This window comes from Phaenicophaeus curvirostris, chromosome 24 (genome assembly GCF_032191515.1).
Source record: "Phaenicophaeus curvirostris isolate KB17595 chromosome 24, BPBGC_Pcur_1.0, whole genome shotgun sequence".
Lineage (NCBI taxonomy): Eukaryota > Metazoa > Chordata > Aves > Cuculiformes > Cuculidae > Phaenicophaeus > Phaenicophaeus curvirostris.
This window is the reverse complement of record NC_091415.1, coordinates 4,197,045-4,224,041: the sequence shown is the minus strand read 5'-3', so window position 1 is coordinate 4,224,041 and position 26,997 is coordinate 4,197,045. Positions and strand designations below refer to the sequence as shown.

At 56.8% G+C, this 26,997-nt stretch overlaps 1 protein-coding gene and 1 long non-coding RNA gene across 2 annotated transcripts in view; one reads left to right on the top strand and one right to left on the bottom strand.

The window, feature by feature from the left end:
• The window catches only part of LOC138730648 (uncharacterized), a 256,765-nt gene that overhangs the window by 117,397 nt on the left and 112,371 nt on the right, over window positions 1-26,997 (bottom strand). The gene's annotated exons all lie outside the window — the stretch shown is intronic.
• Window positions 10,450-26,997, top strand: part of GRM4 (glutamate metabotropic receptor 4) — a 57,609-nt gene continuing 41,061 nt past the window's right edge. Inside the window, exons 1-2 of the mRNA XM_069875955.1 lie at window positions 10,450-10,501; window positions 19,195-19,965. Of these exons, the coding sequence (XP_069732056.1) occupies window positions 19,447-19,965 (519 nt within the window). The 5' untranslated portion in view covers window positions 10,450-10,501; window positions 19,195-19,446. The remainder of the gene's footprint in view (window positions 10,502-19,194; window positions 19,966-26,997) is intronic.

Here is a 26,997-nt window from a genome sequence, read left to right as displayed (position 1 = left end):
GAGGGGGGGATTTTTTTCGCTGAAGATTTAGGGAAGGCTCCTGGGAGGATGTTCAGGATGTGATTTGTGTTTTCAGTCTGATCTGGTTGGATCAATCCCTCTGCACGGCTGCAGTGAGGACGGCTGCCACACGAAGGCACTGGTGGCTTTTGCTGGAAGTTTGGAATCACAGAATCATAGAACGGCTTGTGTTGGAAGGGACCTCAAGGCCCATCCAGTTCCACCCCCTGCCATGGGCAGGGACACCTCCCACTGGATCAGAGGCTCCAAGCCCCATCCAACCTGGCCTCAAACACCTCCAGGGGTGCCCTGTCCCCCTGCAGCCCCCTCCTCTCCATTGCCACGGCTGAGACCCCTTGGACCTGAGCGATGCACCCACTGTCATCTTCTCTCTTGTCCCTGGGGGCTTTGCTGGGCTTCACCAGCGCGTGGAAGAACCTCTCTGGGAGCACCAGGAGCTGTGCTGCCTTGGTATGGCCAGAGAACCCTGCCCAGGATGAGGTTTGGTTGCTGAGAGCAGGCTTGCTGGCAAAGGCTTTTTTTTTTTTTTTCTTTAATTGGTGTGAGGAACCGTAAAATCTGGGCTGTGTTTTATTACAACACATCTTGCACTGGACAAGATGGAATAATTAAACGCATGCTGCTGCTTGAGCGTGGGTTTAATGGACCGCTCTGTCACCAGGCTGGGGGCTCGGCTTCAGCGTGGGTGTCCCCAAGTGCCCCAGCGTCCCCTGCCCAAGGCCAGGGAGATGTCACCTTCGATGCTAGTGATACCTGGAGTCTGGTACCCAACAGCTGCTGAGCATATCTGGGTGCCAGAGCCTCCTCTGCAGCCCGGCCAGAGCAGAGGTTTGCTTTATTACCTGGGAAGAGATCGGGTCATGGGTAAGAATTCATTATTAGTTAATTTTAATCATAGAATCACAAGGTTGGAAAAGACCCGCAGGATCATCGAGTCCAACCATTCAATGATAATAGCAAGGTCAGAATGGTTTCTCTGCCATGGGCAGGGACACTTCCCACTGGATCAGGGGCTCCAAGCCCCATCCAACCTGGCCTTGAACCCCTCCAGGGTTGGGGCAGCCACCACTGCTCTGGGCAACCTGGGCCAGGGCCTCCCCACCCTCACAGCAAAACATTTCTCCCTAAGATCTCACCTCAAACACCCCTTTTTCAGCTGAAAACACGACTGAGGTGGGACTGGATCAGATCCAGGGTGATGCTGGATCCTTTCTGGCGTGGTTTTGCTGGTGCAGAGTTGCAGCTGTGAGGATGGGGAATCTCTTGAGATGCCACTTCATGGTGCAGCATCCGTCTTGCCTCTTCCTGAGCCCTTTAATGCCTTTACCAAAAGCTGTTTTCTTGCACGGGGGACTCAACTGATACTGGATGAGGGGCCTTTCCTGGTGCAGCCCCTCTCGTTGCAGCACCCGGTCGATGAGGAGCATAATTCCTCTTGCAAAGGCAAATCTATGCCAGCCTTGACTGTTTGGTTGCACTCCAAGGAAGACAGTGTTTCCTTGCAAAGTATGAGGCCATGAATATTTTATGCCTGAGGAGGATACTTCTTTCAGAAGGTTGTTGCATGAATTATGAAGAAGCTGGGAGGAGAAGGCGGTTGTTCTTTCGATGGGAGTGGCTCAGTGGTGGAGCCCGACCTGGTGCCATGGGGCTTTGCTCACCCAAGGTCCCTTTCCCTGGGTGAGGACAAGATCTGCCCCTCGCTTCTCACTGCAGCAGCAGGCAGGGGATGCTGGGGGAGCCCTTGGTGCAAATCCATCTCAATTTGGGATGCTTTCCTTTCCAGAAGGGTGCACGGGGCAATTTTAGCATGGGGTTGGATGCAGGATGAGTCCCTTGGCTGCTGGCTTGGTGGCCTTTGAGAGGGATACGGTGGCTTCCCTGGGTGCTTGGAGGAGTGAAGCAAGGTGCTGGTGGGTTTTCTGGCTTGCTCCATGCTCTCCTTCTTGCTTTCCCCCTTCTCCTGTGTATTCTCATGCCTGGCTGCTGATGCTTAGTGCTGGACCACTCCAGCATCCCATGATTTTCCAGCACTGGTCCCTCCCCGATGGCTTGGGGGCTGGTTTTGGCTGGGAGACGGTGATGTGCTGCTCTCCAGCCAGCACTGTCCTGCATCCTGGGTGTCCTGGGTGTTCCCAGAGGGTCCTGGGGGTCCCAAGAGGAGTCCAATGGGTCCCTAGAGTCCCTAGATGGATCTCTGGAGGTGGTCCTGGATGGTCCCTAAGGGTGTCCTGGGGGGGTCCCTAGAGGGGTTCTGAGGGGTCCATAAAGGGGTCCTGGATGTCCCTAAAAGGGTCCTGGGAGGCTCTATAGAGGTCATTGGGGGTGCTAGAGGGGTCCTCTGGGGCTACAGAGGGGTTCTGAGTGTTCCTCAAGGGTTCCTGGGGATCCCTAAAGGGGTCCTGGAGGGGAGGGTCTTTCCATTTTTTTTCCTCTAAAGAAAGCATTTCCAGCTGCTCATGATCCCTGCAGGAGGAAGACCCCTTCCTGCATCCGAATGGAAATGCGGACAGAGCTGTCTGCTCCCCTTTCCTTGTGACTCCCCCCTCCTCATGCCAGGGCTTGGGAACGGGACCGTGTCCTCGGGATGTTGCACTGGGAACAGAGCGATATCCCCAGCTTCACAGACAAAGTCGAGCAAGGTGGGACAACGAAGGTTGCTCCAGGAGGGCATCGGTGGGACCTTGGTGGCTCTGAGGCTCCGTGTGTGTGTGGGGGTGACTTCTACACCGTGCCAGGCTCTTGCTGCAAGATGAAGCTTTAAAAATTGGGTGGGAATAAATGCCAACCCCCCACCTCACTGCCCCCAAACACAGATGCATGAGGCTTCTACTCGGTGCAATATTTAGCGTAAAATGCACAACTGTGCTAATGGCACCGCTAGGCAGCTCCGTGTCTTGGGTCCTGCCCTGTGTTCCCCTCTAGAGCCCTCCAGGACCCCTCTAGAGTCCCCCAAGATCCCTCAAGGGACCCCAAGGACCTCTCTAGTGCCCCCTGAACCCCTCTAGAACCCATTTTGATACCCCCAGGACCCCTCAAGAACATCCGTGGACCCCTTTAGGGACCCCAGCATCCCCCTAGAGGCCCACATGACCCCCAGGAGCGCCCCCAGGACCCTTCTTGGCCACGTGTCTTTGCCATGGCAGCAGGACAACAGCTTCAGATGAAGCTGCAACACCAACATTCCCCAAACCATGGTCCTGCAGGGTGATCTGAGCATGGATGTGACGAGTTTGAGCCGTCTCTGCACCAGCTCAGGGGTTGGTCCTGTGCTCTCTGGAGCACTAGCAGAAAACAAGTGCTGAAGGTGCATAATGAGAGGTTTCCAATGTAACGCTGTGCCTCAGCTTTTGATGTTTCTGTATTGTTTAGACTCAAAATCCAGAGTAATCGCTTGCCCAAAATAGCCTCTTGCTGCTCAGCCGTGTCCCTGGGCCGGGGCCACGTGAGCCCGTGTTCTTCAACAGTGAGAGACTCCTCCAAAACTCCTCTCAGAGCTCTTGCATTTTTAAGGACTCTTTAAAGGGTTTCAGTGTTGAGGAGAGATGGTTGGGTGTCAGCGGGAGGTGAGAGCAGGAAGGTGCTGTGGGGTGTTCGCTGTTGGCGTTAGCTGGAGAAGCACTGAGGATGCTTTGTGCCAGGGCCAGATCCTGCTCATGGGATGAAAAACTTGTCTTCTCCCCAGCTCTCTCAGCCGTTCCTCATCAGGCCTGTTCTCCAGCCCCATCACCAGCTTCGTTGCTCTTCTCTGGACTCGCTCCAGAGCCTCAACATCCTTCTTGTGGTGAGGGGCCCACAACTGACCCCAGGATTCGAGGAGCGGTCTCACCAGTGCCGAGTCCAGAGGGAGAATGACCTCCCTGGCCCTGCTGGCCACGTCGTGTCTGATCCAAGCCAAGATGCCATTCTTGGCCTTCTTGGCCACCTGGGCCCCTGCTGGCTCATGGTCAGTCGCTGTCAACCAACACCCCCAGGTCCTTCTCCTCCAGGCAGTTTGGAGCACCTTGTGCTCTCCAGCAAGCAGTAAATTAGGGAGCTTAGGGAGCAAGGTTCCCACATCTCATCTCCCTTCCCAGCAGCCACAAGAGGGAGGCAGGACATCACCAGGAGGAAGGAGCTGGCTGAGAGCTGGAGCAGCGGGGTGGAATCCCCCCCAGTTATGTGGGTTATGGCTTTGATGTGGCTCCCTGGGAAAGGGCTGCAGGACTTGGGCCCCGGATGACATGGGGATAAAGCCATGAGGATGGCTTTAAATTGGAGGGGGAAGATTTAGATTAGACATTAGAAAGAAATTCTTCACAATGAGGATGGGGCGACCCTGGCCCAGGTTGCCCAGGGAAGTTGTGGCTGCCCCATCCCTGGAGGGGTTCAAGGTCAGGTTGGATGGGGCTTGGAGCCCCTGATCCAGTGGGAGGTGTTGGAACTGGATGGGCTTTGAGGTCCCTTCCAACCCAAACCCTTCTATTATTCTATACAAATTATGGGTTTTGTGTGGGATAAATGCAACCCAAGTGATGCTGAGTACCTGGGGGTGCGATGTGGGTGCTGAGGGAGCATTGGGGGTGTCCCTGGTGCTGAGGGTTGTCTCCTTGCCGTTAGGTGGAAGTGTTGCAGAGGAGAAGAGAGATGATGCTGCCCGATTCCAGGCTCAGAGAGCGGCAAAAGCCAGACAAGAGTCCTTTGTCCTCATGAAACACGGAGGCAGGGAGGTACAAAAAGGAATTTTTAGGTTGGATACACTCAGAGTGGAATAAACCCCCAACAAGAGGCTCTGATGTTGCAGCTGGAGGAGGTTTGGCCAGGGATGGGAATGACCCTGAGATAGGGGCTCCTGATTCTGCTTTTGGCTGCTCATGGAGGAATCATAGAATCACTAGGTTGGAAAAGACCTCTTAGGTCATTGAGTTCAACCATTCTTATCTAAATCGTGTCCTTGAGGATTGGGGCTGGGTCCCCAGCGCTCGCTCCATCCCCTCCAGTGCTTGCATGGGGTGGTTTTTTTGTGTGAAAAACCCACGAGCCTACACAAAGTCCCCTCCTGGGTGGCCTCCAAGAAGCACCTCAGCCTCAGACAGGGTTTTTCTGGGGATCCTGCATCAGAGAGGTGGGACGCGAGCAGGATTCGGAGGTGCAGGGAAGCCACTTGTGGGGGTTTGGTGGCCCCCAAGGCAAGGGGCAACCAGGGTTGATGCCAAGAAGCCTTTTCCTCCTTCGAGGAGGAGTTGTCACTCACAGCCTGCCGCCAAATCATCCCTTTTTCATTCCTAATTCCTCCCCACAAGCCCGGATGGGCTTTCCCCCCCTCTACATTTCTTTAAAATGCAACTCTTTCCATCGAAATCTGGTTAGTCATGGAGCATATAATGAGTTTTATATATATTTAAAATGATCTGACATTCGGCATCCCATTATCCTCACTCCTCGAGAGAAACATGGACTCGATGTATGAATGTTGATCCAATAAGAGCGCAGTCAGTACCATTTTTGCTCTCTGAAATATCCGTATCTATTACCCATATTCATGTGCTGTTTGTGTGTAGGAGTCTCTTTCTTGTAGAAAGAAATCCAAGGTGAGACTCTTTTTTTGCTTTGGCTCTGTTATTTGGGTATTTTTTGGGGGGGCAAGCTGAATTATTTTGTCGCTTGTTGTTTATTCCTCCTTCCTTTCATAAATCCCATCTCTAATTGCCCAAAGCAGGAACGCTCGATGGTTTTTTGCAAGCAAGTCGTGTGATTTCTGCTGGCAAATGGATGTGGGGGCTGAGCCCGGGTCACTCTGCTCGATAACCAGCCTGAAATACTCTGCAAACCTTCCAGCAAGGACTTTTTCCACTCCCCATCCTCTCACTGAGGCTCTTCTCTGCCTGACGTCAGTGAAAACCTTCCCTTTGCTACAAAGAAAAACTCCAGGGAGTGGGACAAAAGTGTCGACATGTTCTTATTTCTTTCTTTTTTCCTCCTTAAAATCTTCTCCTCTTTTATTTTCTTGCAAACCAGCTTCTTGCTTCCTCCTGTGTCGCTGTCACTGAGCAGCAGCCCCTGACCTGCTGGAGTCTGTGTCCCTTCGCTGCTGCTCCTTCCAGCTGCGTTTTTCCTCCAGACAAGTGGGACACCAGAAAAAACATCCCCAGCTCCACTCCCCTCTCACCCTGAAAACTTATTTTTCTTTAAATACACACTAAAAAAACCCAACTCCTTGCTGGGACTCCTGCTTTTTAATTGTGCTGATATTACAGCTAATTACAGTTCTATTAATATTTCACTTTGAATTAAAGATTTATTTTCCACACCCTTCTATCCAAGAGGGAATTAAACCCACACCCAAGGCAATAGCAGGCGCTGGAAATACAACTCACAGATAAAAAGGACTGTGTGTGGTTCCCGTGCCTGTGTCTCTGATGTGAGTGACCCGTGAAGAGAAAAGAGGAGGCGGTGGCTTGGCCATAAAATATTCAAAGCCCTTCCGAAGAGCCAAGCTGGGAAGTCGACTCCATAAAACGCGGTTTCATGTTTTCCTCTATTGAAAAAAAAATGAGATAAAATAAAAATTGCAAGCAGCTTGACTGCTCGGTGGCTTTAGCGGTGGACGGAGTGACCTTCGTGGCTGGATGAGGGCCAGGGTCTTGGGAAGCTGGATGCTACAGGGCTGGAGTTGAGCCCATGTGGGAGATGTCTGGGCACACCAGAGCCTCCTGCTCAGGGGTTTGCGAGCTCTGGAGGTTCAGGGAAAGGCTGCTGGTGGCCCTGGAGATGCTGGAGCACCCTGCAATCCCTAGCTGGATGCAAACACGGAGCTGGGAGCTGGCTCAGGGCATCCCCCTCCAACCATGCCTCTGGCATGAGGCAGTGACTTGTTCGGTTCCTCTTGTTTTGAGCCTGATGAAGTGTTATTGATCCCACGGAGGATGGAACCGCATCCATTTGCTGACGGTATCGAACTACCCTGGAGTATTTGATTATCTTTTGACCCACGTGCCCAGGAGGAGCCCTGACCTCTGCAGGATTTGCTGAGCTGCTCAGGGTAACCCTCGCAGGGGCTGCTTCCCTGGCATCGCTGAGGCATCTCCTGTCCCTTCCCACGCTCTCCTGCTCAGCCGCCACAGCGTGGCTTTTCCTGTTGTGCTCGGGGAAGCTCAGCAGCGCTGGCCTGCGATGGGTTTCCAAAGGTTAATTGTATTTTGATGTTCTCGATGGTGACAGGAGCCCTGATGATGTTTTGGCTTCTAGCTGACGGTGAGGAGAGATGCATGAAAAGAGGAGACAAGGCAGTCCATGAGGCTGGAGAAAGGAAACGAGATGCTGCCAGCTGCAGCCACGGCAGCAAGAGCATCTCCCAACCCCCCAGGACTCTTCTCCCCAAGGCTGGGAGGAGAAGGATTATTTTCAGAGCTGGGGTAGCAGGTTGCTGGAGCAGTTCAGGTGATGCTTCAGCTCAACCTTCTGCACAATTTAGCTCAGACAGCTTCCCCTGGTGATTCCTTGGGACCTGGGTGAAGCGAAGCAGGCTGTCCCGGTGTCCTTGTGCCTGGGGCACAGCCCTGCTCCGGTGCTGCAAGACCCCAGGATGTGAACGGGATGCCCTCATTCCTCCTCAAAGGCAGAGGAATCCCCCAGGAATTGAGGGTTTCACCCAATCTGGAGTGCAGAACTTGACCTCAGGGTGACTCCGAGAGCTCTTTTTGGCAAAGAGCTTTACACCTGGCTCATCCCTCAGTGGCTGCATCCCCCTCAGCCCTGGCTCAGGTGTGACCCACAAGTGTGGGGCACTGGCTGGTGCCTGCGGGGTGCCCTGAGGCTCTTTTGGGCTTGGGACAGGTGAGAAGCTGCACTCCTCTCACGGGCTTGGTGTCCCTGGGTACCGATAGGTGCAGACCCCTGTCCTGTTCATGAATCTCTGCCCTACATCACCTTGGTTCAAATAGCTCCCTTGGGTCACCAGGTGAGCCCAGATGGGGGTCCTGGTCTCCCAGCTGTGATGTGGCATTTCAGCACCTGCCTGTGGTGCAGACAAGGTGGCTTTTTGACATTCAGACCTTCCTTGCGCAGAAGGGCCTGGCTGAGTCCTCATCCTCCTGAGAGGGGGGAATATTCACAGACCCCCAAGACACCGGGTGAAAGCTGCTGCCTTGGAGCCCCTCTCAGGGAGAGAAAGTTGGTCTTGGTGACACAAAGTACAGATAAAAGCTGGCTGTCACCATCACGCATCCCTGGGTCCCCATCAGCCACAGGGCAGAGGTCCTTTAGCTGCGATTCCTGGGGAGGTGGCACCGATGCTGGTGCGGATGAAGGTTGCACCCCATGTGTGCTTGGATGGGGCTTTCCACCCCTGCACAGGAGAACGATAATGAGAGCTATTCCTCCTCTTGCTGTAAAGAAATCCCTGCAACAGCCTGATGTCTCCGCAGGAGACTGTGCTCTGGGCATGATCCCGTGAGTATCCGAATCCACAGGAATATCACCACTTATTTTAATGGCAGGAGGGCAGCTGGCCAGGCTTTCCGATGAGTGCATTTCACTGGAGAGCACGTAGCTCCTTCAAAGGCCTGACCTGAGCCGAGCGGTCCTGAGTGCTTCTAGAAAACCAGCTTGTCTCCAACCTCTTAAAGAGGATCTGGGCAACAGAGCTGTCAGCGCCGAGCCCTTCACACCAGCTCCTCTCCTGCCTAGGACCCAGCTATCCCTGCACCAGGACTGCTAGTTTGTTGTTCCAAACAAGCCACCAAAACCAATCCTTGGGGAAGAGGAGGTTGGAAATCTGTGTTGGAAGCACTGTGCTTTGGTTTTAGGTGATGGGGGTCTCTGCATGGGCTGGGTGCTCTCTGCGTGTTGGCAGATGTACTCTCTAATCGCTCCGCTGACCGATTATCTCGCAGTCATTACCGTGATGGATCGGAGCAGTTAATGTGTCAATGGCCATTACTAGGGGGCTGTGTTTTCTCTAGATTAATGAATCGACACACCACGACGGAGCTGCCGGGACCCGGGGGGTGGAGGTTTGATGGCAAAAGGAGGCGACGCGGGAGCCGCGCTCCACAGGTGCCTGCATGCAGCGAGCTGGTGGCATCATTTTGTGGGATGCTGAAGAGAAGGGCGATGGCTTGGGGGTGAAGAGCCTTGTCCCCCATCGCTGCCCCCACCAGAAGGAGGGGAAATTTGGGGCTGGCTGTTAGAGAAAGAGCTGGAGCAGCTCACACAGACTGGTGTGGGGGATCCTTCCCACACCCGTGCCGTGCAGGGTCTTGCAGGGCTGTGGGTTTGCACCCATGGGAGCTGTCAGGAGCCTCCGTTTTTTTTGAAATGTTGAAATTACAAGGATGTGACCCACGGGAAGCTCTTTAGCAGAGTTGGGGCTGGAGGCCCCAGCTCCTCTCAGTCCTGCCGCTGTGTTCGTAGCTGTAGGTGATGGGCAGGGAGAGGAAGACAAGTATGAGTGAAATCCTTCTCGATGCTAGGGACCAGGAGGGGACCAGGGGGGCAGCAGGGTGCCAGAGGGGTCAGGTCCATCCCTCTTCGATTGCTGGAAGGGGCTTATGGGGATGCAGAGGCGGATACAGGGGGGATGGAGAAGGGGATACAGGGGGGGATGGAGAGGGGTATGCAGAGTGGGATGCAGGGAGGGATGCAGGTATGGGATGCAGGGGGGGATGCAGGGGGGGATACAGGAGGGGATGGAGAGGGGAATGCAGGAGGGGATGCAGGGAGGGATGCAGGTATGGGATGCAGGGGGGGATGCAGGGGGGGATACAGGAGGGGATGGAGAGGGGAATGCAGGAGGGGATGCAGGGGTGGGATGCAGGGTGGGATGCAGCGTGGGATGCAGGGAGGGATGGAGAGTGGGATACAGGAGAGAACGCAGGAGGGGATGGAGATGGGGATACAGGAGGGAATGCAGGGGGGGATGGAGATGGGGATACAGGAGGGGATGCAGCGGGGGATGGAGATGGGGATACAGGAGGGGATGCAGGGGTGGATGGAGATGGAGATACAGGAGGGGATGCAGGGGTGGATGGAGATGGAGATACAGGAGGGGATGTAGGGGGGGATGGAGATGGAGATACAGGAGGGGATGTAGGGGGGGATGGAGATGGGGATACAGGAGGGGATGTAGGGGGGGATGCAGGGGGGATGCGGGGGGTCCCCCCCGCCGTGCGCTAGTGCTTTAAAAGGCTGGCAAAGCCCGCGGCGGGCTTCCCGGCGCCTCTTCATGCAAAACTACCCCATCCCCGGCCCTCCTCCTCTTCCTCCTCCTTCTCCTCCTCCTCCTCCTCCACCTCCTCCCGGTCGCGGCTGCGGAGCTCGGAGCGCGGCGGGTCCCGCCCGGCTGCGGCTCGCTCGGCTCCCCGGGCCGGGGCCGGGGCTGGGGGGGGGGCCGGGGCAGCCCCCACCGCATGCAGCGGGGCCCCCCCGGGGTACCCTCGCCCCGCCGGGGCCGGGGGAGGAGGCGGGGGCGGCGGCGCCGGCAACTTCGCGCTGCCCGCGGGTAAGTGCGGGACGGCGCGGAGCATCCCCGGGGCTCCCCGGGCCCCCCGACCCTTCCCGGAGGGAATGGGGGGCGCCTTTCTCCCCCTCCTTACATCCCCGCTGCTCCCCCTTCCATCCCTCCCGCAACGCTCCAGCCAATTTTCCTCCTTTCCATTTTTTTTTTTTTAATTTCTCAGGGGGGCTGCGCAGCAGGGGACCCCCCCAAAGCCCAGCCTGCGCGCTCCCCCCTTCTGTAGCAGCTCCCCCCTCCCACTTCTTGCATCATTCATAACTGGGGGGCTGCGGAGCGCTGCCCCTCGCTGCCCCTCACTGCCCCATGGCATCCCCTGCATCCCACAGCATCCCCTGCATCCCACGGCACCACCTGCACCCCCCCCAGGGTTGCCCGCACCCCACGGCATCGCCTGTGCTCCTCAGCATCCCCTGCACCCCCACGGCATCCCCTGCATCCCACAGCATCCCCTGAATCCCACGGCACCACCTGCACCCCCCCCGAGGGTTGCCCGCACCCCACGGCATCGCCTGTGCTCCTCAGCATCCCCTGCACCCCCACGGCATCCCCTGCACCCCACGGCATCCCCTGCACCCCACAGCATCACCTGCACCCCACGGCATCGCCTGCACCTCAGGGCATCACCTGCACCCCATGGCATCGCCTGTGCCCCCCCAGCATCGCCTGCACCCCCCGCAGCATCACCTGTGACCCCCTGCACCCCCACAGCATCCCCTGCACCCCTCAGCATCGCCTGCGCCCCCCCCAGCATCACCTGTGCTCCCCTCAGCATCAACTGTGCCCCATGGCATCGCCTGCACCCCGCTGCATCCCACGGTGAGGAGCACAGGGTGACACCCCCGCCCCCTCATTCCCGAAGCCTTTGTCCCCCCAGGTGCCCGTGGTCTGCAGGAGGGGAGCTGGGGGGCTGGTGTGGCTGGGAGGGGGGTTTGGGGCAGGAGGCACTGGGCAGGGGCTGGTGGCTGTGGCCGAGCCGCAGGCAGGTGGGTGCCCTCATCTCGCCTCGCCGCAGCGGGCAGGGGCTGCAGAGCCCGCTGCAGGGCAGAGCGGGGGGACAGGGAGCCACTGCCTTGCCCAGCGAGTGCGGAAGGCGCTTCTCCTTCCAGCTTGGGGGGGCTTTGATGGGTAAACCCTTCCACAGAGCAGCAGAGGCATCAGAAGCTCCGGGCAGGGAGCCTCGCTCTGTGTGCGGACACACGCTCCTGGGTTTGTTTTCCTCACCGGAGCGCTCTTTTGCTTTTTGGAAGAGCGGATCTGCTTCGCTTCAGGAGCCGCTGGGGAAGTTGGCAGCCGTGGGAAAAAAAACAGAGAAGTCTCCCACCGCCTGCCTGGGCACAGCCCTGCTGCCTTCCTCCTCCTCCTCTTCCACCTCCTCCTCCTCCTCCTGGTGTGATGAGTTTGCCGTGCTCTGCCAGCTGGGTTATTTTTCCCTTGGCTGCTTCAGGTTTGGGGGGGATGCCCACTGCCTTCGGCGGTGGCTGCGACGCGGAGACTGCAGAGTGAGTCAATGCCACCACCGGTGCCATCGCCGGGTGACCTGGGGCTTGGGGCTTGACGGGGAGAGGATGAAGCTGAGCTGGGGTGAGCGGAGAAGCTCACCGGCGCTGGCTGCTTGCCCGTGGCAGGGCCCAGGGAGGGAGGGAGGGAACTGAACCGATCTGTTGAATGCAGCGAGGAGCTCGGAAAAATGCCAAGAGAAGTGCCAAAAGACAAAAAAAAAAGAAAAAGCTCATTTCCTTCCCTCCCTTCGCTCCCTGCAAGCAGGACTTTATCCGCACCGGGGCGGTGGGTGGTGCAGGGGAATGTGCTGGGCATGATTCCATCTGAGGAGAGAGCTGGGGGGAGACCCTGCTGCGTGTGTCCTGCTGTCTCGGTGCCGAGAGCCGCGATCCGATGGGATGTGCAGAAATCCCGTTTGCTTCTGGCCAGCGGGGCCGAGCTGGGGGCTGCAGCATCGGGGGCTGCAGCATCGGGGGCTGCAGCGAGGGTGCAATATCTTTGAGAGGATGGGGGGTCCCTGCGGGCAGCAGCGGGCTCCATCTGCCCCAGGTGGAGGGGGAGCGTAGGCAAAGCTGTTTTGGGGAGCACAGCAGGCGCTGAGCTGGCTGTTGGGGAGCTTTGAGGGGATTTTACAGGGGGAGACAGCAGCTCAGGTGCAGTTGTGGTCCAGCCTTGCATCCCGGGGGCCAGCGTCGCCCTGCGGAGGAGCCTGCTGGCTCCCTAAAAAAGGGTGTCACGTGCTTCAACTTTGGCATTAGACAGGAGGAGGCTGGATTTGTCAGCTCAGCCACCCCCTTCCAGCTCTTCCCTGAAAGGCAGCGGCTTGACGATGTGGCAGGTCCTAATTATAACATATGCGAACCCGCTCCTGCCACCCTCTCCGGCTTCGTGCCCGCGGCGGGCACCGTCTCTTGGGCTTTGGGTCTAGTGGAGGGGTTTCCTCTGCAGGGTTGTCTGGTTCTTCGTGTGCCTTTGCTGTGGATGGCCCTGGCTAATGCCTGGCTCAGGACAGGGGTCTCTGTGCCCCCCCAAGGACTTTTCCAGGCTGGAGTTCATGCTCTCAGACCACAGGGTTGGGGCGTAGATGCAACGGGGAGCAAAAAATGCCAGGCAGTGCTGCAGGCACCCGGCACTCAGACCGCTTTCCTGCTCCGAACCAGCATCGTCCCAATTTGCAGAAGGTGATCAAAAATTAATTGTGGGATTTCGCAAGAGCAGCGATGAGTGTTGGCTCCTTCCCTCCCTCTGTGCGTTGGCTGCAGGCAGGCACCGTGCGCTGCCTCCTGCGAGGTGAGACGCTGCGATCTCTGCTTGCTCCCTGCTTGCTCCGTGGCCGGATCCTGCTTGTCTTCCTCTCCCCGTGCCATCCAATCCTTCAAAGTGAGGGATTAGCCCTGGCTTGCTTGGCAGCAGGGAGGGAGGGGGAAGGAGAGAGCTTGCCTGCAGTTAAGGAGACAGATATATATAAATAAAACGATAAATATTCCCTGGGTCTGATCCACACCCGTTGGGAGCCTTTTCCTTCAGCCTTCAGCATCCTTCAGAGGATGCTCTGGGGCAGCGAGGAGGGATGGTGGTACCCAGCTTTTTCCCCCAGGGGACTCCGGTTGCAGAGAGGTCGAGTCAGCACCCTGGCAAAGGGCTGGGACGTGTGCAAGCGCTGCGATATCGCTTCGTGCATCGATTGAGGCATCTTGGAGCACGTCGAGTGGGTTTTGATGGTAAAATCTGGGGTCTCTGCTCACCCGCTGCCTGCTGAGCTGTGGCCTTGCTTTTCCTCCGAGTGAATGCTCGGCTGCTTGACCTGAATACTTAAGTTTTTGCCTGTCGAGAAATAACTTAACCTGGCTCCGTGTCTAAATTCGGCTGTACTTCACAGGGGTTTTGCAATTAAAAAAAAACCAGGAGCCAAAGCAAAGTTCCCTGTAAGCGCTTGCAAGCAGGGAAGAGCGAGCGTGCGCTAATTGGGATATTGTGCTGTGTGCCGGCTGGCCCCGCTTGCGGAAGGAATAGCAGGTGGGGAAAGAAACAGCCCTGATTTTCAAAAAGATGCTGGTGAGCTCATGGTGCCGGGGCTGGGCTGGGGAGGTCTCCTTGGTGGTGGGATGGAATCGTGTAGGTGAGTGCTGGGCACAGCATCTTGATTGCTTGTTCCTGCATCTCCTGGGCTGTGTCACCTGCTCAAGCCTTTGGTTTAAGAAGTCCTGATGCGACTGGGTGGGCTTAGCGCAAAACCAGTAAGGGCCCTGGCTCCGAACTGGGAGCCAACGGGTCCTGCACAGCCAAAGCAGCCCCCGGTCCCGCTGCGGGCAGAGCTCTGTGGTCTGTGGGAGCAGAGTCTGAGCAGAGAGGGGTGGGATGCTCGGGCTGCCCTGCAGAAAACCCAGTTTGAGGTCTGACTAACTCTCCTCTCAGCTTTGCCCGCTGCTGGCAGTGCTGAAGCTGTGATGATGAGCGCTTAGCCAGCGCTCGGGCTGATGGCACAGGAGATGTGAGCTCGCCTGCCTGCAGCAGCACGGGCTCCACGGAGCTAATGGCAGCAAAATGACTTGGTCACGACTGGGAGTAGTGCAGCGAGCGGAACAGGGAGAGAGATGGGCCATTTTCTTCCTTATGGATTTATTTCCCCCCATGAAGGAGCTTTTTTGTTGCTGCAAAATCCCTGCGTGGAGGGGCAGGTCTGGGGGGCTCCAGCAAAGAGCTCTGCTGCCATGGGCCAGGTCTCCTCCTCCGGCAGGGCTGGGGGTCAGGCTGGGAGCCTGCTCTCTCGGCATCGAGTGCGCTTTGGGGGTCCCTCTGAGCTGCCTGTTCCCAGGGCTGCGGCAGCACCGGGCTGGGGATGGGAAATTTCTCAAACAAGTCTCATGTGATACATGCAGAGGAGCTCCAGCTGCCTCTGCTGGAGTCGCATCAGCCCCAGGAGTGGCTGCGAGCGCTTGCTTTGGCTTCAAAGCAGGAGTGCAGACCCCTGTAGTGGGACAGGCTGCCCACACCGGGGTTGTGTGTCTGGAAGCAGCAGCAGCAGGTGACGATGCAGCTGGAGATGTGTCCCAGCTGCCTCTGGGCTGCGCGGGATGTGGAGAACCCAAACTGTGTCTCGCTGCAGCCCTGTGATCCTGGTGCAGTCCTAGCTGGTGCAGTACTTGCAGGGATGCACGGAAGGAGATGCAGGGATGGAGCCTGGTGTGGTCAATCCCTGCCTCTAGGACGCGGTCCCTGCTCCAAGCATGGAAGATCGTTTTGCAGCAGGAGCTCTGCGTAGCACAGAGGAATTTTTAATTGGCGTTTGTTTTCTTCTGCCCAGCTGAGCCCTCATCCTGCCCCATCCTCGAGCCTTGGTGGATGGAGATGTTGGTGCTGGCCAGTGTCTTGGTGGCTTGGCCACCACTAGAGGGGAGCAGGATGCCACCGTGCAGCACCAATTCTGCCTGCTGGGTTCCCAGGGGTGCATCCTAGGAGCTGAGTGCTGCTCGTGGTCCCCTTGGCTATCCCTGTCCCAGTGCATCAGCAGCCCCGGCATCTCCTTCTGCAATTCCTGGCCCTTGTTAGATCTTCCTGGCTCAGGCTGGGCAATGACCTGAGCCCTGACTTGTGGAGAGCCCCTTGGTTTCCATGGTCCTTACGCCGCTTTCCAGCTCACGGATCTGGCCGTTGCCTGGCTGGGATGCGGGCGATGAAAAGGCTTGTTTCTCACTGGTGATGTGCTTGTGGGAAGTGCGAAGAAGCAGCGTTGCTCCTGCCTTTGGTGCTGTGAGAAAAGCCACGCCGGGCATTTCTCCCACTGCATTTATCTCCACCCTCAGGGGTGCGTACCTGCACCTGACTTGTTGCAAACCTGCAGCGATTTCTTCCCCGGAGGTGACGCTCTCCCTGCAGAGCTGTGCAGGTGGGGCAGGAGGGTGGCACCCATAGCATGTGGGCAGGGCTGTTCCCTGCTCTGTGAGCATCTGCTGTAGGCAGGCAGCTCCTTCCAGATGTGCATCACCCTCCAGATGTGCAGGAGGGGCATCTGCACAGGGGAGCTGAGCTCCCTGGGGATGCAGAGGCTGGGTCTGCACTTTGGAGGAAGGATGGTTTCCCCTTCTTCTTGCCCTTGAGCATTAAGACCGGGATTCCTCACCCACCCTGCACCCTGACTACCCCTCCGGGCAGCACCACAGGGCTGGGCACATCCCTGGCATAGCAGGGGGACAAGGATTTGAGCTTGTGTGCAGCTCTAGGGATGCTCGAGGTAGGGGGAAGGTGGTGGGGACAAGGGTGTTCTCATCTCCTGTCGAGGGCTCAGGCCATTTGCAGCACAGGCTCACTGGATAATTCAAGCAGCTTCTCCTCTAGTGATTCAGCGAGGGATTCAAACCAGCTCTCCCCCTCCTCCCTTCCCCATTATTTGCGCTTTCTTCTTGCCTGCCGTGATATTTTTACCTTCGGTTCGTTTAGATTATATGATCAAAGGAGGCACAAAGGGGAGAGAACAGAGAGGAAAAAGCTTAAAAGAAGAAAGGGAGAGGCTGTGGGCTCTGGGGACGCCGCCAGCTCCGTGGGAGCTGCGTGGGCTCGGAGGATTTTCCTGGGAGCTGGTCGACGTGGTGACCCTATCGCACCTTCTCAGATGGGCAGAAATGTCACGGCCCCCGGGGCAGGATGCAAGAAATGAGCTGATTTCAGCTGGCGTGGGGTTTGAGCATCTCTGGGGCTTCCCCTCATCTGCCTCCTGACCCGCTTCCAGGCTGCAGCAGGAGCCACCTTCCCCTGCTCCGCTCCCACTGCTGACACACGGAGATGCTTCTTGGAAAGGAGATGGGACCATGTGGAGGTTGATCCTTGTCCTTGATTCCAGCCGAGGGGGATTGTGCTTGCGGGGACTCTCCCAGTGGTGGGACAGGCTGGGGCTGGTGGGGGTTGTACCGCAGCATCCCAAGCTCCTGCTTTTTGAAGCAAAGAGTTCGGCGCTGGGTAATTCTGGTTGCTTAAAAGCCCCGGCTGTCAGAAACGCTTTGGAGATGGGCCTTCAAGTGGCTCCGACGGGCAGGGCTGTACATAATTTATGGAGGTGAGTTCAGGCAAGGGCCCTCCTGGCTGGGGCAGAGCTGGGAACCTCTTCTGTGGTGTAAAGGGGCTCAGCAGAGCTGGTGGTGATGGGCAGCGCTCCTCGAGGCTGGCTGAGGATCCGACCCAGCAGACGTGGGTTTGCATGCTGGGCTCTGCACTTGAGCTAAAATTAATTCAAACTGTTCCTTCGGTCTCTCTGTTGGAGCCTGCCCTGCTCAGGGAATGCATTTGCCTCCCTGGCTCTCCTCTGCTTTTGTGGTTCCTTGCATTAATCATGGGCTGCCCTCGCAGCATCCGTCAGCGGCTGCTTGGAGACAGCAGCAGGGCAGAGCCTTTCCCTGTAGGGGAAACTGAGGCACGGAGCCGTGCTGCTTGAGCAGATCTGGGGCATGGGAAGAGGAACGAAGGGCTGTCCTGCAGGACTTGAGGGGCTCTGTGGTGGAAGAGACAAGGCGAGGGTGCAGGGGCTTGCAGGATGCTGCGGAGAGGTGAAGCTCCCCAGGCTTGCTAGGTGTGGGGCTGGGATGGAGAGCCCGGGGTGGGCTGTGTCCTCTCTGCCAGCTCCAGCTCTGGAGGAGCTGACACCTCTGGGACACCGTGCAGGCACCGGTGTGCTGGGGCAGTGAGGCAAGGTGGCAATGAGCAAGAGCAGGTTGGTTTTTCCACCTGGAGAAAGGACCAAGTCTCACCTTGTGCTGTTGGATGGTTCATTGAGACCCCAGGGTGCCTCCTCACTGCGCTGCAGGGCAGGGCTAATCTTCGATTGCTGCATCTTGGGGAAGAGCAGCTGGCGATGCTGAAATGCTCCCTGCTTGGTGCCAGGGTTGCTGATACCCTGTGGCCCTTGGGGATGTGGATTGGGATTCAGCAGGTGATCCGGGCATCACCCAGCGCCTTCGCCACCAGTTTTGCCCCCCCTTTCCCACGGGACTGTTCGCTCTGTCCTTCCTCCCCCATGGGCACCCAGCTTGGGCTCTGATGCTCTCAGCACAAAGCTAAACATCCATCCTTGCCGTTTTAATTTGAGCGGACCCAGGGGCAGCCAGAAAGCCAAACTCCCCTCACGGCTTGGGTGAGCGTTCGGTGCTGTCAATATTTGCTGCTGGAAGCTGTCGATAACGGATGCTTGCAAGGAAGCAGCTGCTGGTTCAAAAATCAGTGGTCTGAAGGAAGAGCGGCAGGAGCCACGGTGCTTAAGGTGGTTTGATAGGAATGGTTGGACTCGATGATCCAGTGGGTCTCTTCCAACCTGATGATTCTATGATTCGGATCCATAACACTACATTTTAGCAGTGCCTGGCCACGTCGGCTCTCGCTTTAAGGCACAGATCAGCTTCCAGTCTGCTTGGTGTGCAGCGCGGCATTCGAGGCCGGGGAACTCATGGCAGGGGATTGAAAAGCCTGTTGGGAAACAGCCCCCAGATTCTTCAGCGATTCCCTTGCTTGAGCTCGGTGGTGCAGGGGTCACGGGACGGCTCGTGTCCTGACCCCTGCCTGGCAGACGTGGGAAGAGTCTTGGGAAGATCTTCAGGCTCAAGCAGGAGCTTGTGTCTGGCTGGACCGTGGATGGGACAAGGAAAGGGCTGGTTGGGATGCAGCCCGGGAGAGGAGGAGACTTGTCACTCAATAGAAGGGCTGTTTGAAGAGCTGCTTCTCCTCAAATCAGCTTGGGGTGTAAATTCAGCTCAGCTGTGCCCCTGGAGCAGGATGGATGCTCCAGGCTGGGCAGGGACCAGGGCTGCATGTGGGGTTTGCCCCTCTCTGAGCACTCTCTTGGGCTCGTCCCACCCTGACAGCTCCCAGAAGAGGGTGGGGGGATAGGATGGGTCCTGGGGACTCCCTTCAGCACCAAGGTGGCCACTGACCTTATTCTCCTCCTGAGGATGGACTGAACTAGGGGCCTCTGCACCAGCCCCTCCACTTCAATGCAGTTTGGGCTGAGCCAAAGCTGCTGGTGTGAATAAAAAAATCAAGTGAATCCCCAATCCTATTTTTTTCTTTTTTTCCCTTTGCAATAACCCCCAGTGCTAATTTCTACCAGGCTTCCTAATGAAAGCTGAGAATAGCTGATCAAGCTTAATTTTTTCTCTCTCTCTCTCCCTCCCTCCTGTCCCACCCCCTGCCCCAAGGTCTCCAGAGGAAGGACCCGAAGCTTTGCTTGGACTCGCATCTCAGCCACTTCTTCCTGACGTAGCCATGCAGACCCTGGCACCGTCCTGCAGCCCGGACACCCGCGGCTCCCCGGGCGCCGGCATCACCGCCGGGAGCCGCTGACAGTGCCGGGAGCTCGCCGAGAGCCATGCCGCCCTCCTCCACCAGCCTCGCTCCCTGACCACCTCTGGGTTTTGAGCCGCTAGCTCTGCCCCAGCACGGCTTCGGCGATGAGCGGGGGTTATTTTTGCATGGAGCGTCTCTCCTTCTGCCTCCTCCTGAGTGCCTGGAGCTGGGGGTGGGCGCCTGCTGGTGCCGCCAAGCCCAAGGGCCAGGGCTACCCGCACATGAACTCCATCCGCATCGACGGGGACATCACGCTTGGAGGGCTCTTCCCCGTGCACGGACGGGGCGTGGAGGGCAAAGCCTGCGGGGAGCTGAAGAAGGAGAAGGGCATCCATCGCCTGGAGGCCATGCTCTTCGCCCTGGACCGCATCAACAACGACCCTGACCTGCTCCCCAACATCACCCTGGGAGCCCGCATCCTGGACACGTGCTCGAGGGACACGCACGCCCTGGAGCAGTCGCTGACCTTCGTGCAAGCCCTCATCGAGAAGGACAGCACCGAGGTGCGCTGCGTCAACGGTGGCCCCCCCATCATCACCAAGCCGGAGCGGGTGGTTGGTGTCATTGGGGCCTCGGGCAGCTCCGTCTCCATCATGGTAGCCAACATCCTGCGGCTCTTCAAGGTAGGGCTTGACGAGGGTGAAAAGAACCACTTGGTGACACCACCACGGGTGTTCTTGCAGCGTTTTTCCGCACGTGCCTCTTCCCCCACAGCTGGGGGTAGGCAGGAGCTGAATGTCTTTAAAACCCGTCTCCTGCCTCCCCCGAGTCCCCAGGGATCCCTTCCTCCATCCCCCGCCTGTGACGACACTTGTAGCAGGATTTTTGTCTCTTCTCCCCCAGCTTTGTGGTGATGGGAGATGCTGATGCTCCTGGTTACCTTGCAGGGGAGGGGTGAGAGGTGGGTGAGGGTGGTGGGAGGACTGAGCCTGCTGCCTGCGCCGTGTGGTGCCCGCTCTGGAGTTGCACCAGGTTGCGCTGGTGTCAGACTGGGTTGTGGTGGCTTTTGTAAACCTCTCAGGCTGGAGAGGGTTCAGCCTCCCTCAGAGCTCCCTGAGGGTTTCTGGGGTGCAGCACTTACCCCTGTTGCTGGCTGTTACTTGAAGGGGCTTGGCCAGCCTGGAGGAGCAGCATCACCTGGGGTGTAAGATAACCTTTATTATCCTATAAGATAACCTTTATTATCCTATAAGATAACACTGAGCATCGCTGTGCTGTCACCTGTAGACTGACTATCTCGACTTGCCCACCTCCAAGCAGCTGAAGGTGGGGAGCATTTCAAGATAGATCGCCCTGGCCCCGGTTTTGGGGGATGACGGGGTAAGGGTTGTGGGTTAGACCCCCGAAATGTAAGGTCACACCTGAACCGAATGGCTGGGGAGCCACAGGGATGCTGCATTCGCTGCTGGGTGGAGGCAGCTATCATGAAGGGGTGCAAGGATGGCTGTGACCACTCTTTTTCCATCACAGGGGACATCAGCTGGGCTGGGGACACTTGTCCTATGCCCAGGTGTGCAGGGGAGCAGGTTGCTCAGGGCTGCAGTGGGATGAGGGCTGGCTCTCCCTCTCCTTCTCCGTGTCAGCCGCAGCAAAGCCAAGGAGTTTATAATTACTTTCTCCCTTGCCGTGCGTTTATTTATCCGCAGTGATATCCCTGAGCTGGCACCAGCGTTTAAACAAGAGCCCCCTCCACAGCAAATTCCAGAGAGCAATGTAAATACCCCGCACCCCTAGCAGCAGTGGGAGCAGCATCCCAGCTCTGCCTCCCCTCCCAGCACCCCAAACCCCCACCCCCACTTCTGCAAGGCTGATGCTGTTTTCCTTTCTCTCCCCCCTCCTTCCCTTTTCCTCCACCGGCTCGGCAAGCTGAGAGCGCCGGGTGCCCTCCTGGGAGGGCTGGAAGCTGTTAGCGAAGACGGAGAAACCAGATTGCTGATGGAGTTTGATTTTTCTGGGTCCCCCTTTTTTTTTTTTTTTAAAAAAAAAACGTGTTAATGTTCCAGGCGACGAGTGAGAGGGCTATTCAATAATTAAAATAATATAAATTAAAGGGAGCGGGAGGAACTTAAAAGCTATTTGCTGAGACAAAAAAGACTGAATGCTTGCTTGGGAAAGGAGGAGGAGGGAGGCAGGCAGTGGGAAAGCAGGCAGGAGAGTGACAGTCAGGGGAGTGGGGGTACCTACATCCTTTCTAGGTTATTTTTTTCTCCCCTTTCTCCTCTGATTTTGAGCCTTGGGCAAAGCTGCTGGGATGTGTGCAGGAAGGATGTCGCTGAGCCCAGATGCAGCCACATCTCAGCCGTGCACCCGGGCGCTGGTGCCGCTGGTGGCTCAGTGAGGGCACGTCTAGCGCCCTGGGTGTCCCCAGCAGCTTGGAAACGCGGGGTTGATCTCAGCCCAGCGCAGCGATGAGGGGGTGGATGGGTGGGTAGAGGATGGAGCCCTTCAAACCCCTAGGAGGGAAGGATGCTGGGTGAGCTCAGTGATTCCTAGGTAGCCATGAATCCCTGTGTGGAGGTGATGGGGTGTGCAGGTGAGTGCGTGCTCCTCGGTGGTCCTCAACAGAGGAACAGCATCCCTCTAGGACATCGTATCTCACATTCCTGCAGAGTCAGGGGCTCGGGAGGACTTACTCCCACTCCTCCGGTCACGACCTGTGAGCTGCTGCCGCTCTTTGTTATTCAAATAGTGGGTTTATGGCAAGGACATGCTTAAAATGAAAATAAGGCAACTTCCATTTCACTCTGCTGCTGACCTTTAAGCGCGGGTGACTTTTCTCTGAGGTTCAGCAAAGCGTTTGCCTTCCCGGGCGCCTTTGCCCGTTCCCTTGGGAATGACACGCGTGCCTCCTGCCTTGGTTTTGTGGCACCACCACCCGCATCACCCATGCCAGGAACCCTCCGTGTTCCCCCCTCAAGGAGATGCTGGTGTAAAGCACTGGGAGATGAAATGGAGGGGATTTGCTGCAGGGATGCTCTGAGACTGGGGCTCCGTGCCCTGTCCTAGCAGGCAGCTACCGCAGGGGAAGGATGGAGGCATTTCAAGTGCCCTCTGAGTACTTTGATTTTGAAATTGCTGAAGTGGTTCTCCAGGAGGGTCGTAGCCTTTCCAGCAAGCAGCACAGGCATGAAATCAATTAGAAAGTCCAACAAGGTGAGGAGTAAAGAGCTTCCCCCCTGCCTGCCCCAGCACCTGGCTGTGCGCTCACGTCCGTGCACCCATCGGATTGCAGGCAGCAGCCATCCCCTCCCTTCGCTGAGCTGAGTTTGATGGCTCCTCTCACTGCTCCTCACTGTCCAGCAGCGGTGGGTGGGTTGCAGCGGGTCTGCATGTTTGCAGTGATGCTGCAGAACCCTCACTGGGAGGGGGTCACAGCAGCCCCCTGAGTTTATCCCTCAGAGACTGGAGCAGCCCCTTTCCCCCTCACATCACAGGCCAATCCTGCACCAGGTTGATGCTGTCCCTCTCTGTGGCCCCTTGCCCTATTCCAGTTCCCTTCCCACACACTCCTCTCTGCTCCTCTCTTTGCTCCATCCCAGCTCCCCTCTCTGCTCCCCTCTCTGCTCCATCCCAGCTCCCCTCTCTGCTCCGTCCCAGCTCCCCTCTCTGCTCCCCTCTCTGCTCCGTCCCAGATCCCCTTGCTGCTCCATCCCAGCTCCCCTCTCCCCTCCATCCCTGCTCCCCTCTCCCCTCCATCCCTGCTCCCCTCTCCCCTCCATCCCTGCTCCATCCCACACCAGCAGGAGCCTTGCCCCTCCCTGCCACGGATTTTGTCGCTCCCGTGCTACATAAATAAATAACATGTCCTTCATTAGCTGCCACTGCCTAATTAAAGCTGTACATCAGTGGAACAACTTGCAGATGCGGCATCCTCTGTCCAAGCTGGTTTCATCACTCCTTGCAGCTCTGCCTGGAGAAAAACCTTCCCCCATATTCCTGGTCTCGGTTCCTTGCGATAGCATCTCTCTGGCGTCACTGTGAGAGCTTTCTGGCACGCTCCAGCTCCTTCCCACCTCTTTCCGCTGGCTTTCCAGCTCCAGCTCTACCCGATTTCTCCTGAGCCACCACAGCAATGATGGAGTAAAAAGAACCAGGTCCATCTCCTGCAGATGTGATGCTTGAAAAGCTGCGTCAGGGTCTAGGCTGCATTTCTCAACCCCATCCAGAAAGAGCTGGGATTTGATGAAGCTCAGGTGCTCAGCTGAGCATCCCTGGCAAGAGGACTGACTCAACATGTGCCGGACACTTTGAGGTGCTTCTTTTCTTCACGGCAGCGAGTAGAGAAGCTTTCTTTAGCACAGGGGTGTTGTACAGCATGAATAATTCACCTCATGGAGAGCGATGCCCGTTGTGTTCGTGGCTGGAGCTGGGGGTGCTCAGCACCTGCAGGCGTGCGAGGTTTTGCTCCCTGGAGCTGGATCAGCCCCCTGGCGCTGAGCCCCCCAGGCTCCCTGTGTGGCATCATTACACCACCAGGGATGCCCCAAGGCTTTAGGGGTGAGAAACGAGGGGATGGATGCTGCACTTGGCACTAAGCTTCCTTCCCTACTTAGTGCGTAAATAACCTTCACGAAGCCGGGAAGGTGGAAATCGGCTGGGGGACGCTCTGATTAATCACCCGTTCCTGCCACTTGGTTTCTTTGTTCCTCACTGGGTTTATTAAAACAAATTGCAGCTGCCTGGCTGCCCCAACCCTGCAGCCCCCAGCAGCTCCCAGCTTGGTCCCTGGGCATGGCTCGGTGAGGAAGAGTGGGATGCCGAAGGCAGAGGGGGTGGCAGGTCTGGTGAGGAGTGTGCTGAGGGGCTTTCTGTGCCCCGTGCTTTGCTCTCCGCTGGGATAGGAGCCTGGTTCTGGAAAAAGAGATGCAACCATCCTCTGGCAGCGCTGGGGGTTTGTGCTGGAGCCGCTTCCCTGGCGCGGCTAGCTGGGTCCATGGACATTAAGAAAAAGTTTTCTTTCTCATCGCTGTTTTTATGTCTGCCTCCAGCCTTTCGGTGCAAGCCCGTGCCAGGGCTGGCTGGAAGATCCTCCCGCAGCTGCCAGGCTTCCCAGAGCTTTCTGTCTTGACAAGAGTCAGACTTATTGAAGGGACCAAGCACCTCATGCCCAGCCAGTGTCAGAGCTGCCTGATTTACACACTTGTTTTAACAGGTGACAGCAAAGGAGTGGCCAGGGTGGGGAGTCCATGCTCCCTGCCTCAAGCTGTGTCCCACCGAGCGTGGCTGTCGTGTGTCACCCTGAAGCAGCTGCTTTTCGGTAGTGTTGGAGCTGGGAAATGGAGGAATTTATTATTGGCTCTGTATCGTGCCTGTGCATTGTGCTGCCTGAGCGATTTGCTTGCCCTCTCCCCGTTCTCAGTTGGGGAAACTGAGGCATGGAGACCTGGTGAGCAGGGTCTGCGGGCTGTGGGGTCTTTATTGCTCTCTGAGGAGATACCGAGCGTTGGATCCTGTCTTTGTGCTGTGCCTGATCCTATGGCCCTAGGAAAGGGGCCGTGGGATGGGTGCTGCAAGCTCACTCTGCTCCGATGACAAGATCCACCCAGCCCCTGCTCGCTCCTCCAGCCCCTGCGGTGTTTTACGCTCTCCCTAATTAAAAGCTGCCATCCAAATGGCTCAATGATGGAAATTCTAATTAAATCAATTCCATCTTGCTGGTGAACCAGAGGTTTGCATAAGATATGCATGAAATTAAGAATTATGGTTAGGGGGTTAGCTGCTCCCAACCCCATTTCTGGTGCGAGGGGGTTGGTGCTGGGAGCAGGGGGTTGGTGCAGGAGCCCCCTTTTCTGGGGATGCTCCTGACTGGTGTGTGTAGCTCTGGCTGTGTGTGCAGTGGCCTGTTTGGTTTTTGGCTCCTTCCCTCCTAGTTGCTTAGGTTGATGTTCACGTTGATGCTTTAATTTGGAGCATTGCAGCCCCACAGACCTTGACTCCCCAGTCTGGAGGGGATTCTGTCCACTACTGGTAGAGAAGATGCTGCAGCAGCTTGTAAGCTGGTGGTAATTAAATAGATATGAAATCAAGGTGTGTTTCCTGTGAATTTGAGGTTGATCACACAGGTGCATTGAGCCAGGGGCTGGGGGAAGCAGGATGACAGCCCCAACTCTGCCTCCTGCCAGCTTTCCTATCCTGAAGGATGTTTCTCCAGGTTGGGGGTGATGCTGATTCTGGTTTTTGGCTCAATAAAAGGAAGAAAGGGGGTTCCCGCCCCACAGTTACTCCCCACTCTCTGTAGAACCATTGAATCATGGAATGGTTTGGGTTGGAAGGGACCTCAAAGCCCATCTAGTTCCACCCCTGCCATGGGCAGGGACACCTCCCACTGGATCAGGGGCTCCAAGCCCCATCCAACCTGGCCTTGGACACCTCCAGGGATGGAGCAACCACCACTTCCCTGGGCAACCTGGGCCTCCCCACCCTCACAGGAGAACATTTCTTCCTGAGATCTCATCTCCATCTCCCTTCTTGCATCTGGAAACCTTTCCCCCTTGTCCTATCCCTGCCCTCCCTGATCAAGAGGACAAGGGACCCTTTGGGGTGCAGGAGAGCTGGTCCTGATGATTTCCACAGCCCCCACCCCGATGTTATCCCAGGCTGGTGATGAGCCCAGCAAGGTACTTCTGGTGCCCAAATACACAGCTGAGACGAGTTTCCAGCTCCCCCTTTCCACCGCATCCTTCTTTCTAAGAACCTTGAATTTCCTGCCTACATTTTGCTTTTTTGGACCTAAAAGGACTTCTGTCTTTTATCTGAGAAAATAGCTGGTGCCAGGAGTTGGGCTATTGTAGATCAGGAGATCAAAAAGACGGAAGGGGAAAAAGGTAAAAGAAGTCTATGAAATGGTCATTTGGGAACTCGTATTTTATTTTCACTTCCATCCAAGGCAGAGAAGTGAAAGAGAAGAGCTCTTTCCGCTTGTTTGTTAAAATACAGCTTCTAGTTCATAGCCTGTAGATCAACAGGTATTTTCTAGGCTTCTTTTTTCCTGCAGGATAGGCAGCTCAGGGGGGTTAAGCCGAGATGTGCTCCAGCTGTCTGAGCTTGGATAGCTGAGAAGTCTCCATCTCTAGTGCCCGGCTGAGAAGACAGGGATCTGATTAAATTGAACCACTGGGGATAGGATGCTCTGGAAGGTTGCATCCCAAATCTTGGATGTGGGCACCACTGCTTTCCACGTCCATTGCTCTTGTGATGTGGACATCCTGCATCCATGGCCTCTATCCATGCCCCTGTATTCATACTTTTTCCAGCTCTGCTGCAGGCCAAGCAGGGAGAGCAGCTTGGAAGCTGGCTGTCACAAAATAGGTCCAGAATCAAGGTGTGTTTGCTGTACATTTGAGGTTAACACCCCCACCCCCAGCTCCTGTCTGCTCTTTCACCCTGAGGGATGTTTCTCTAGGTGGGAGGTGCTTCTGGATGATGCTGACTCTGTTCTTTCATACAAAAAAAAAGAAGGGAGGAGGTTTCTCCCCCCTGCCCTGCAGTTACTCCCCAGTCTTAATCATAGAATCATCAGGTTGGAAAAGACCCACTGGATCATCGAGTCCAACCATTCCCATCAATCACTAAACCATGTCCCTCAGCACCTCGTCCACCCATCCCTTAAACCCCTCCAGGGAAGGGGACTCAACCCCCTCCCTGGGCAGCCTCTG